At 53.7% G+C, this 13,054-nt stretch overlaps 1 protein-coding gene across 1 annotated transcript in view; it reads left to right on the top strand.

Annotated features, from left to right (window-relative positions):
• Positions 1-1,961: 1,961 nt before the first annotated feature.
• The window catches only part of PRAG1 (PEAK1 related, kinase-activating pseudokinase 1), a 49,095-nt gene continuing 38,002 nt past the window's right edge, over positions 1,962-13,054 (top strand). The window contains exons 1-3 of the mRNA XM_024562780.4: positions 1,962-2,386; positions 6,727-7,143; positions 9,130-10,961. Of these exons, the coding sequence (XP_024418548.2) occupies positions 6,814-7,143; positions 9,130-10,961 (2,162 nt within the window). The 5' untranslated portion in view covers positions 1,962-2,386; positions 6,727-6,813. The remainder of the gene's footprint in view (positions 2,387-6,726; positions 7,144-9,129; positions 10,962-13,054) is intronic.

Genomic DNA, 13,054 nt, shown 5'->3' with positions numbered 1-13,054 from the left:
CAAGAAAATCGACATTTTTATGTGGATCTAAGGGAGGCTTTTGAAGTATTTTTTGAATCTTTTCATTAGGCAAGATGCAGCCACCTTCAGGCCACATTGCTGGCGTCAAAACTGATGCACGTTAGGTGTCAGCAACTACAGTGTAATGCATTTATTTTGTGTGAGCACAGAAAACACTTGAGAATAGTTTATTTTGTAGAATGACTGAATGAACACTTCAGTTGCTGCTGCTTATCACAGAACCGCCAATTGTGTTCCACTAGCAAGGTTTTTCTTCTCATAATTTTGTTCTTAGCCTGTTCAGGTATTAAGGGTAGACTAAGTAAAGAGAAGGAAGTAAAGTGGGAAGGTGAGTGCTTCCTCCGTGATCAGTCCTGTTGGGTGAGTACCCCCCCCTCGGCCTCACAGAGGGAGGACCTGTCCTGAATCATAGGGACCTGAAATTTCTCAAACCCCCGCATTTGCCCTCTCGCACTGTAGCTGACTTGCATGCACTGGCTGACGTCATTTATTTCTCCAGCACAGATGGCTTTGTACCTACTTGCCTCCTGGGTGTTGCTAAGTGAATGGGCTGGACCCTTCCATTTTGTTGGATGCTGATGGAGCCTAACCAGTTTGGTCAAATGGTTTTCCCTCACTTTGGACAGAAGGAAAGATAGGGCTGGTCTCCAGGACTCGGAGAGCACAGTGGCATGGCAGGGTGGAATTGCCCATCAGTGGGGCCACACCGCTCCAGGTTCCAATCCTGGTACTACCACTTTGCAGCTGGTGGGCTCTCACAAATTATGGTCCCTTTGCATCTCAGTGTACTTCTATAAGATGGGGAGGATGTCCCCCTCATGGAGTTGCTTGGCACAGGGTAGGTACTTAAGGAATGTTAGCTCCACTTCCATCCCTCTACTCCCTCCCCCAAATTCCATATCTATTGGATACGTTGGAGCACGAGGAAGTACTCCCCCATTCCCTCTACCTTCCTCCTTTTATCATAGAAGCCAAACCTCAAAAACATGCCTTCCTCCTCTCTCTAGTCCACCTACCTTCTCACCCACTAAGTCCTGCTACCTCAAGCCAGATCTCAGGGAGGGCTCAGGAGCCAGCCTCCTTTCCTCAGCAGGGTGGGGGCTGACAGGTCCATCCTGACTGGCTGACGGTCAAAGCACCCTGATTGGAATTACAATACGCGGACTCCCTGGGGAGGCCCAGAGCGGAGAGGAGGCCCGCAGGTGTTTTCTGGGGGCTTCTTCCTGTTCCATTTTATCTCATTCCCCAGCCCAGGCCAGCGGAAGGTTTGAGCCTCCTCGGAGCTGGCTGCCAGAGGACACACTCAGGTCAAGGTGTGAGCCTGTCTCTGGAAGCAAAAGGGAGGGGATTGACTGGGTCTTAGGCTGCCATACTTTTGATAGGCTGCCATACTTAGCCCGAGGACTGTCTCTAACTCGTCCCATCTCAGTGAAAGAGTCACTGGATGGTAACGGGGTAAACACAGGTGTAATAGTGGCCTGCAGAAGACCTGGCAGCCCCAGGGGCGTGGAAGATTAGCAATCTCCAGTTCAACCCTTGCATTCCACATCCAGCAAAGTAAAATTAAGAGAGATTAAACAAATTGCCTGAGGCCTCGGATCAGTCCAGAGGCTGGGGCAAGACCTGGAACCGGCTGTCCCGATTCCCAGCCCGCCTCGGTCTGGCGCCACCCTCCTCCCAAGGACATGAGTAATTGACAATCACGATGCCCACGCAGCTTTCGCATTCCGTCTCGGGTCTTGACCTCATCATTCCACCAGCGACCCTTCGTTTGCTGCTTCCCCAATCCAGAGCTGGAGCTATCCCCTCCCTGCCCCCCGCCCCAACCACACCACCCCCCTCCCCGCAGAGCCTGATGGATGAAGGGACACCTATGCTTACGTCGTGGAAGGCTGCAAACACCGAAACTCGACCCCGCAGAACCGCGCCGAGCCACCGCTGGGGAGGGGTGCCAGTGGGGGCTTGGCTCGGGGTCCGGCTGCGCAAAGTCTCGGGCGGGGGCGGAGCCTCACCGTGGGGAACGGGAGGGGACGGGAGGAGGGGCCGGGCGTGGAGAGTTTGGAGGAATCGGGCTGCTGAGAAGGAGCCCGCCGGGGAGGGAGCTGCAGGCGTGCGGGACCGAGGCATTCCGGGCTGCGCGGAGTGCAGAGGTGCGGCGGGAGCCGGGCGCGCGGCGTCACCGGAGGCGGAGGGGGCGGAGCCGCGTTCTCAGCTGCCACCCCGCCGCCGGGCTCGGCAGAAGACACCCGCCCGCGGCCGGGCACGCACCGCGCGCACACACTCTCCGAACAATGCTCCCCGGCGCCCGGCCGGACGGCTGGCGGCTCGGCGACCAACGGCGAGGCGGGGAGAGCGTGGCCCCGAGGTGAGCCCGCGACGCTTTCTCCAAATTCGGCCTCTTTTTGTCTAGCAAACGTGGCCCCAGAGGGGAGCTTTAGAGGATCGCTGCCATCACCGGGCAGGCGATCCCCTGTCGCGTCCGCTGGGGTGACAGGCGACCGCTTGGGGCGGCTGGAGCGTTGGGACGGCGTGCGCCGGGGTTGTGCCGGAGGCGGAGGCGCGGAGCCTGGAGGGCACGGGAGACGGAGGGGTGTTTTTGATTCATTCGAGAATCGCGCTCAGGAAAAGGGGAAACTTTCCCTGGAGTTCCGGGAGGGGAAACCGACTCTTCTGCTGGTCTTGCTGGCCCCGCTGCTCCTTTTCGGGCAAGGCTGAAGAGTTCTGGGATTTCTAGTGCGGACACTTCCTTTCCGCCTCAGCAGTATTGTCAAAGGAGCGGAGAGGGGTGCTGGTTTGCGTCCCCAGGGTCGTAGCTGCCCCTTATGCGGCACCGGGTTAGATGCCAGCTTCGGAGCCTCCAGAGGTACTGAGATGATGCCTTTTCCCTGAGCCATGGCGCAACCTTCTTAGAGCATGCCGTGGGCATGTTCATGACCCTTGCCTCTTCTGTCCCTTCCCCAGCCGCCCCCGCCCCCCCCCATACAAAATAGAACCTCCCCACTTTCAGGTGCGGTGAATGGGAATGGAGGCAGGGCCGGCTAGCTGTGTAACTGTGTATTTCTCTCAGATAAAGCTCAGCCGGCAAGCACATTGCTCTGCACAGCCGATGGGAGAGCAAAGCCCAAACGGCCAGGAGTTTTGCAATGCTTTCCGTTCCGCGGCAGGTTCCAGAGGCCTTATTGGTCACTGGCCTGCACTGATGTTAACATTAACAACCCCTTCCCTCTTTGAATTTGAGATTGGACATGAAACCCTGGGGAATTCTGAAGTTGTTTTCTTATTGTGGGTCTTGTGGAACTCAGCATCCTTACTGGTTCAGACTGTAGTGGGTCTAACCCAGAGGAACACATCCCTGCTCCTGAGATTAGATTACATAGCATCGGAGAAGAAAAAGGAGGGTATAAAAAGTTGGGTGAATACCATGACTTGCCCTCTGTGTGTGTCTGTTTGCAGGTGTGTGCCTGTGTGTGTTTTAAGGCTGTCACTCTCCTCTCAGTCCTTGCCAATGGGTTGTTGAAATCCAGACTCTTTCCATACTTTTTCTGATGTTGCATTAATTTAATTGTCATATATGTACAATTTGTAGAGGAGTGTTTTCTGGCACCCTGCCGTTTCAGGGTGAGGCATAAACAACTTTTGATGCAAGTATGAGGGGCAATGTCATGAGCCAGAATATTTAATTTTGTGGCTCTGGATCTGGTCAGCACGCCTCATATTCTTTTTAAAAGGAGGTGGGAATCTGACAGCTTCAGTCTTGCACGTTGTAGCCACAAGTCTAGTGCACAAGTTTGCAGAGGCAAAGGTATGTTATCATGACTTGAATCAGAAAGAATGCTGAAATCTTTTTCTAGTCTCACACTGCTGCCTCCTACAGAAATGGGGGAATTTGCATAATTCTGGGGGCCGCCTCCCCTCAGAGGTAAGGAATGTGGGCTGGGAAGGTGCCATTCCCAGGCTGTGGAGAGCTCGCTGGTAGGCGAGGCGCTGCTCCCGATTTGTGAATGCCACTTGAGTTTTTCATCATCTTTTACTTAAAACAAATAGAGATCCTCTCAGGCCCTCTCTAAACAAATAGAACTGTGGAAAAGAATCGTTTCGAGCTTGACATGGTGGTAAGTTGTTTGCTGTGACCGAGAAACCAGTTTTAAGAAACTGCCACTGAGCCCGTGACGATGAGAAGCCCGGGGCTTTGTTAACTTCGCGTCTCCGAGCGGTCGCGTTGATGAAAGTGGTGCCCACTATCAGAGAACTTCAGAGCCTCAGAACCAAGAGTGTGCTCACAAATGGAGGGGTTCTAAAGGAAGCCTCCCCACATGGGTACTCCAGAGCCTGCCAGAAGTCCCAGAGCTGTAGTGGGCCACGGTCTGCAATGGAGGGGGACCTCTGGCACCAAGCAGCCATGCACGGCAAGTCTGTTGCTTTCAGTTGCCTGTTGAGGAAATGAGACCTGAGACCACCCCAAATTGCTTCTTCATGGATCTATGGTAGCTCTGAGGAAGTAGTTGGGTTCCTCTGGGCTTGCACAGCCCAGCCTCATGAGGGGCTGCAGGAACGTGGGGAGCTCACACAGAACTGATTTCCAAGCTCTCTTCCTCGAGCCCACTGAGGGGCTCCGGAGCCTCTTCCTGCACTTGAAGGGGTCTGCCTTTTCTGTGGCCACCCCCAGCCTTCATCAGCTCCCAGGAAAGAAAAGGACCTGCTCCCCACCTTGGGGCAGGAGTGTGGAGACTGGCACTACTGAACACCAAAATGCTTCCTGCACTCTTTCCCTCATCCAGAACGTAGCAGCTGAGCTCAGACCAGGCCCTCTGTGGCCCGAGAGTGTAGGAGAAAGAAAAACCCCTGCGATCCTCCTCTGCTTGTTGAAGCTTAGTGACCTCTTCTGGGCAAATTGGCAAGGGATGAGCCTGCGACCTGGGCGTAGGGAGAAGAACCTAACCTGCAATCATCTCCCAGGGAGGGATGTGTGCCATCCTAACAACGGTTGCCGAAAGACAAATATTGTCTTTTATTTCAGAGTGTTCATTTAGCTTAAAGACGCAGGGCTTCAAGGTTAGCTTTGTAGGCAAAGGAGGCAAATGTAGCTTCAGCACTTGCTGAACAGGCACTCCTGTCTGAGTGTGGGAGATCAGAAAGATAGCACTTCCCACAAAGATTCTGGAATGATCTTTGGGACACCTGGCTCATTCCACCTGGTTAGCCCTGTTGGTAGTTTAGCCTCAAAGCCAGTTCTCACGGGAAGAAAGTGGAGAGTAAACCCAGGGCAAAAGCCTCCCTATTGAATGAGAATCTGCTCACTTTAGGTTCTTCAGTGAACTATTTTCTCCTGAACAGGCCTTGTGAGCTTCTAGTCTAACGCAGTGATTTTCAACCTTTTTCATCTCATGGCACACAAAAACGCATTACTAAAAATCTGTGGCACACCAAAAAACATATTTTTTTTTGCCAGTCTGACAAAAAATAGGTATAATTTTGGTTCATTCACACTGGACAGCTATTGTTGTGCTGGCTGTGCCCCCGACTACATAGTCAGCTATGGCATGTTTTAAAAATGCTTGCGGCACACCGGCTGCAAATTGCTGGTCTAATCAATGGCATGGTGAGGTGAGGAGCTGCCAGCAAAGTTGGCTTCTCTTTCCAGATCCAGCAAACTCTCCGTGTCTATGGACAGGTCTTATATTATGTGGCTGCCATTGTTTTCCCATCTATATAAAAGGGATAAATCGGCCTGACAGGGTGTTATTCAGGTTAATTAATGAATACCTGCAACCCTTTGAGCTCCTCCCGGATGGGGAATTTGCGAAGTGCTGTGATACAAACTTTCTGCTTTCAGTTTTACTCTGAGGCAACTTGCCTTTCAGCCAGCTGCCTGCCTTACCTCCAGGGTTATTGGGAAAATTACTGTGCAATCCTCTCCCCCCTCTCCTGTATGCCGTTCTGCCACCCCTAGACCACAGCACTGTGGCACGGATGCATTTGTCTGTTTTCCCCTTGGCCTGAAGCTGCAGCTTTGCTGAGCTCACTGAGCACCGGGTTGAATGATGTACAGGAAGAAGGGGGAAGGAGGTAAATTCCCAGGATGCCAGACCTTCTGACAAGAGCCCCCTGTGGGGGCAGGCCGCATCACACCTCTCCCCCTCTCCCACCCCCTCCACCTCTGCCTGGTCTCAAGTACGGATTACAGCCCTGCTTTTAGGGCCTAGGCTCGCCTCCCCACTCACATAGTTCTTGGTTAAAACCTGTGGCTTATCCTCCAGAAGCCACTGTTTGTATTCGCTGTAATACTTCTTAGTTCTTGTTTCTCTGGGGCAGAAACAAGTTTCTCTCGTTTCTCCGGAGTCCCAGGCTCCAATGCATGCATGAGATGACAGGCTCCTCTTCTACGTGATTTCTTCTCATTCAACTGCCCCTAAACCTCCAGGTACTTGGGGTTTTCAGGGACCGAAATGTCTTTTATGCTCTATTCACATAATAGAGCTGTGTTTAGTTTTTCAGCTTCCGATAAGGCCACACCACGAGAGTGACTAAGAGCCTTATGAGAAATGGGTGAGGGCCTGGGCATAAATGGAATACTAGTCTCTAGCTTGTTTCTCCTGCTTTCCTCCTTTCTCCCCCACCTCTGCCCAGACAATCAGACCCTAAGCAGTAATGCACTTGTCCTCTGGCAGGGAGATCTCTGATCAGGCCAGTGTTCTTCCTTTCCAGGAAGCTGCTCTTCGACCCACGTCTGCCTCCCGCAAGACCACGCCAGAGAACCGGGTGCAGGATGAACCAGCGCACTGTCCACCCAAGATGCACCAGACCATCAGACTGAACCCCGAGAGCCCGAAAATGTCCGCGTGCAGTGACTTTGTGGAGCACATCTGGAAGCCCGGGTCCTGCAAGAACTGCTTCTGCCTGCGGAGCGACCATCAACTGACGCCCGGCCGTCCCCAGCCCAGAGCCGGTAGCCTGCCCCCTCCTCCCCGCCTGCCCCCCAGGCCTGAGGACTGCCGCCTGGAAGATGAAGGTGTGAACAGCTCACCCTACTCCAAGCCCACCATTGCCGTGAAGCCCACCATGCTGAGCTCTGATGCCTCTGACATGTGGACAGAGGCGAACGGGAATGGAGATGTCCCGCAGGTGAGCCTGACTAACCCGTGGTGTTTTTACAGGGGCTTTCCTATTGCCCACCTTGGTGACGGGCTGACAGCCAGGCAGGGATGTTACAGCACGACTCTCATAGGACGGCTGCCCATCAGCTTGCCTGGAGACCACGCCTTCCTGGCAGCCGCCCTCTTGCCTGTCTGCTCCTTTAGGCTAAGGACCATTAATTCACTCCCTTGAAGTTTATCTGGAGACTGTTTTCATTGTTTGTTCGGGTAAATATCAGGGCACACAAAGTGAAGCTTCTTGCGATTTTTTCATCAATAATTTTAAATGTGTGCACAAGTAGCAATATGGCATGGCAAATTCCATGCAGCCACCGTGATTTAGCCTGTGTCAACAACCACCAAATCATGACCAATCTTGTTTCATCCCTACTGCCCGCCCCCTCCCTTTCCCATGATTTTAAAGGAAAGTCAGTCATCGCATCATTTTGGAATGTCTTTTAAAAAAATAAAGCCTTTTAAAAATTATAACCACAATACCATCATAACACTTAAAAATATGAGCAGTCATTCCTTAGTAATATCCCACTCCCAGCTAGTGTTTGTAGTCTCCGTTATGAAGCTCGGATCTTACCAGCTTTGACTTAGGATAACTAAAAACAGTTACAACCCTGGAGAGTAGGCCATTCAGCTCATCCCACAGGGAACATTTGCAAAGGCATATTGCTTAGAGGGCATGGAGAGCCTGCTGCCTCCAGATGTGCTTACAGAGTTGGACATTGGGAGATTTTTTTTTTTTATGTTTTTAAAGATTTATTTATTTGTTTTTTTAGAGAGAGGGAAAGGGAGGGAGAAAGAGAGGGAGAGAAACATCATTGATGGGTTGCGTCTCACACACCCGCGACTGGGGACCTGGCCTGCAACCTGGGCATGTGCCCTGACCAGGAATCGAACCAGCGACCTTTCGGTTCTCAGGCTGGCACTCAGTCCACTGAGCCCCACCAGCCAGGGCTGGGACACATTCTAAGAACTGCTGGCAACTTCTGTGACCTCTTCGCCTATATTAGTTTTCCCAGACCATCACAATGAGTGACTCAGGAAAGGTGAGTGAGGGTATGTGAAATCAAAGGTCAGTGTTAAGTCGGGGAGGCGTCGCTGAAGAGAGGCATCTCCTGTGGCTGTGCTGAGCTCTGTGTCCCCTCAGGGCTGCTCCATTTTGGGTACGCTGGTTACATCCTCTTGCCCAGCCAACCTTCACAGACATGAGCCAGGACTCTTTCTGTTCAGAATCATCTTAGAAAAGAGCCAGATGCGGGGCCGACTTTGAGGCTACTGCTAGGAGTGGTGTCCGGGGAGCCTTAGAAGGGGAACAGGATGGGACAATGCCTTGAGGGATGATAATGACCAGTTCACCTCTCTGTCTCCTAGCTCAGCTACTCCAGCCACTTACGCAGGCCCAGGCGGGGTGACTGCCTGTCACTGGGAGGAAGAGCAGCTCTTTGGCACAGGCCAGCTCAGAAAGCTCCCCTCACCCTCCCTCCCGTGTCCCCACCGCTCACCCAAGGTGTTTTAAAAAGCCTCGTGACTGCTTTCTTCAGGAATGTGTCATGACACGGTTATCAAAAGACTAACAAACATAAAACAAAAATTAAACAAGACCCAAAAATCAATGTTCAAAACCCATAGGAGGATTTATCTCATCCAGCAGTTTCTAGGGAGAAGGCAAAATGCTCTTTTCTAGAGTGACTTTTTCCCCTCCTTCACATACCTAAGCTGAAAGAGGGACAGGCCCAGGTGGGCAGGGCAGCCCCAGGTCTGGGCCAACCACAGGCTCCGTGGGGCCGGGCATTGGCCAGAGGGCTGTGGGGAGGTTTGGGGGCAGGCTGCTGCCCGGCTTGTGCGCTGCGGCCCGGAAGACGGTTTGCAAAGTCACAGCACTTCCTTCTCACTTTTTCTTTCTCCTTTCTTCTCCTCTGACAAGTTCTAATGTAAGTCTTTTCACCCTGGGGCTGTGTAGGTCCTCTGGAGACGGCCCTCCGGCAAGCTCCCCTTCCCGAAGCAGGAAGACAGGTCGATGGTCTACCTGGGCAGCGTCGTTGGTGTTCAGAAGCCCGCCGGGCCCTCTACCCCTGCAGATGGCCACCCTCGTGGCCCACCTGCCTATGCCACGGTCAGCCTGCACAGCCCAGAGCCCCGGGGGGAACGGAACACCGCCTTCCACCCGCTGATTTTCCCCGAAGAGAAGGCTGGGCGAGAAGAAAAGCCCACGTTCCCCTACCAAGAGCTGACTTCCACTCAGGAGAGCTTCCACCAGAAACAGGCTGCCTTTGGCGGGATGTCATCTGGCTGTCACAAGGGCCCTGGGCTCCAGCCCCGGCCACAGCCCCCGCGGGAGTCCCTGCCCTCGGAGGACGACAGCGATCAGAGGTGCTCCCCCTCTGGGGACAGTGAAGGGGGAGAATATTGCTCCATCCTGGACTGTTGCTCCCTGGTCCCTGCAGCCCAGGACACCTCACTGGCCGAGGGACCCCCGTGCAGGTCTGGCAGCAGGGACTGCTCTCCAGCATGCTGGGAGCAGGGAACATGTGCGGTGCCAGCTGAGGACATGAAGCGGGTTTTGAGCTCCCCGAGGGAGTGCTGCAGCCAGGGCCCCACGGAGAACCCGGCCCTCCTGGGCCCCAAGCAGCTGTCCCCTCCCTCAGAGGCAGCCAGTTCCTGCGATGGCCTCTCCTGCGGGAGCACCAGCAGCGGCACCAGCAGCCCCTTCACCCCGCCTCTTGAGAGCGATTACTGCTCTCTGGTGAAGGAACCTGTGCAGGGGAAGCAGCAGGATGCTGGCTGCCACGTGGTGCCCTCTAGCAGGTGCCTTGGGCTGACCGGGGAGCCCCAGCCACCATCCCACCCCAGGGAGGCTGTGCAGCCTGAGCCCATCTATGCTGAGAGCACCAAGAGGAAGAAGGCGGTTCCAGTGCCTTCCAGGCCACAGGCCAAGGCATCACAGGCAGCAGCAGCTCCCGGCCAGGGCCACGGCCACAGCCAGGTGCGGACGGCTAACACCTGGGCTCAGAAAACAGCATCTGGCTGGGGCCGGGACAGGGAAGGCTTGGATATGGCCCCCCAGTTGGCGGCCACCATCACAGTCATGGCGGCCCACCCGAAAGAGGACCACCGGACAATCTACCTGAGCAGTCCCGACTCCGCGGTGGGAGTGCAGTGGCCACGCCAGCCTGCGAGCCGGGACTCTGAGGCAGGTGACGAGGAGACTTCAGCGGGGCAGGGGAGGAGCCCCAGGGAGGGCCGCCGCCTTGACTCGCGTGAGAACAGCTCCAAGGGGAGGCCTGCCATTCCCCCCAAGCTGTCCAGGAGTAGCCCCGGAGGGTCCCCCGTGTCACCGTCAGCCTCCCCACAGGCAGACCTCAGTGAGGGGAGTTCGGGCGGTGGCGTGGGATCTCAGCCCTCATCCAGGTGCCCCACCGACTCCGCTTCTTCCTGCCGGGCCAATGGTGTCGCCGGCCGTTCCCCACCAGCCACTGGCACCTCCTCGGCCTTGGACCAGAGGCGGTCGAGGCACCAGACTGGGGCCTGGAGTCGTCAGTGCCGGATCGAGGAAGAGGAGGAGGTGGAGCAAGACTTGTTGAGTCACAGCTGGGGAAGAGAGACGGAGAATGGCACCACGGACCCCTCAAACTCCTCCACCTGGCACCGCCTCTGCCCCCCAGACAGCTCCTCCGGGCAGAGTGACAAAGCTGGGACTGGGATGAGCAAATCAGCCTCTTTTGCCTTTGAGTTCCCCAAGGACAGAAATGGGATGGAGGCCTTCTCACCTCCTCCACCACCTCCCAAGTCAAGGTGAGTACAAGTGTCTGTGTGTGACCTGGGGCTCGCCCAGCAGAACACAGGGCTCTTCCGGGAACCTTTCCCACCTGCACCAAAGGCCTGCAGCCCAGGCTCTGGACCCTGCCCTTGGGACCAGTGCCTGCGCAGTCCTCCTGCCTTTCAGTAAACTTCTGAGAGCTGTTGCTCTTTTTTTGTGGCCAGGAAGCAAAGCTACAAGCAAGTGTCCTGCTTGGTATTGGCTATTTGGAATGAATTTTTCCAAGAAGCCCTGCCAAGCTGTCGCTCTTCTCTGTGCCCATAATTTCATACTCTGGTGCTCTTTTTCTCCCTGTCTCTCTGAAATATCTTCAGTAGGCTTTTTCAAGGAAACTCTGAAATTCTCCATTTAATTTTAAACACGCAAAAGAAGGAGGCTCTGCTTCAGGATTTGGGGAGGCGAAGGGGCAGGGCCGAGTGTGCGCTGCAGGAACGGCAGCTGCGATGGCCAGGAGGCCTCAGGGCCAAAAACAGGATAGTAGGAGGCTCCGCACCTGGTTATAACCCTCAGATGTGGGTTTTTAAAGAAAAAAATGTAGTTCCATTTTAGCATGCTGAAACTCACAGCTTTCTCCACTGCTTCACTGCTCTCTCCTCCCAGTTCATAGAACCTTTCACAGGCCCAAGGAAAATAAATGCCTGTTTGAAGGTACCCAGTTAGTTGTTCATGGGATTTAAAGTCTAGAGGAAAAATTTCCCTCTATTGAAGCAAAACTGATTTCTATCAGAAAAGGAGAAACCTGCTGTTTTTTTTAAAAAAATAAAAGATTGTCTTTCTGTGCAGACTTTCTCTAGTCACGTCATTTCCAGTGGTTCTGTTTCAGCTCATGTGACTCCAGGTTGAGGTCAGAAGCAGGGACTTGACCACAGAGAGAAGCGGCTGTGGCACTTGACTTTGAACATCGAGGTCTCTGAGGCTGTGAGGTGCTGTAACACGGGCTCCTTTCTTGACCATGACTTTGTTCTGGGGTTGCACTGGCCACCTGCCACGTGAGGTAGACATCCTCCAGGTTCTCCAGGGGATGGCTGGCTCTCTTTGGTTACCGTTTCAACTCCCTAAATGAATGAGGGGATCAGCAGCGAAGAGGAGCTCCCATGTATACGGCACTGACTATGGGCTGGGAGTTCGACATACTAATTCATTTGATCCTCAGAATAGCCCTCGCAGGTAGGACTGACCACCCCCAATTTACAGATGACGAAACTGAGATAGAGCTAAAGTAACCTGCTGAGGTTGCACAGCCGTACCTGGCAACCTGGCTCCTACAGTCTGTGCTCCTAAACATAGAGGGCACATCAGCAGGCAGAGGCAGTAAGCAGGGCATGGGAGTAAAACGTGGGCATAGTACTGGCTGCCTCCGGCCTGGGTAGGTGAGTGAGAAGCACAGGTTTTAGCATTAGCAGTGAAGTTCACATGCATCTTTCTCACCTACAGGCTGAATGATCTTGAACAAGCCACTCGCCATGACTGAGCCTCCAAGTTACTCTTCTCTAAAGATGACAATAACAACAATAACACCATTTATTGAAGGCTCACAGGTCCCAGTGGTAGGGGCTAGTTATTATGTAGGCAGGAGCTGTTGGCCACAGCAGGGACACTCACTCCCTCTGGGAATGAGCCTGGCCCAATCCCAGACATGCCGCCTGAGCTTTGGAGAAGGAGCTAAAATTTTCTTGTTTAAGCGTAGTAGGGCTTCAAGAAACCTCAGTCACCATAGCAATGTGTTAAAGAACGAAAATTCAACCAAGTAAAGTTAAGGACCTAATTGGCTCTACTAAGCAAGTCATGAATCAGGCAGCATCTCATCTAGAAACACAAAGATGCCCCAAGGCACTGTGTAAAATGAAAGACTCTTATAGGCAGAAGCAGAGTGAGACAAGGACGTTAAAAAAGAACATTATTTCAGGCAAGGTCACCTTCCCTTGGGGGAGGCAGGGGGTTCCTCTCAGGCAGATTTCCTCGCTAGGGTTGACAAGAAATTCTAGACTGATTGGTTTGAAATGCTATTCTTGGGAGAGGCTGAAATTGCAATTAGATTCGGTTTTGAGTCTTGGTGGGACTTAGCAAA

Source organism: Desmodus rotundus, chromosome 13 (assembly GCF_022682495.2).
Source record: "Desmodus rotundus isolate HL8 chromosome 13, HLdesRot8A.1, whole genome shotgun sequence".
In the NCBI taxonomy this organism is placed as follows: domain Eukaryota; kingdom Metazoa; phylum Chordata; class Mammalia; order Chiroptera; family Phyllostomidae; genus Desmodus; species Desmodus rotundus.
The sequence above is the reverse complement of the archived record's forward strand: the minus strand, read 5'-3'. Positions and strand labels throughout refer to the sequence as shown.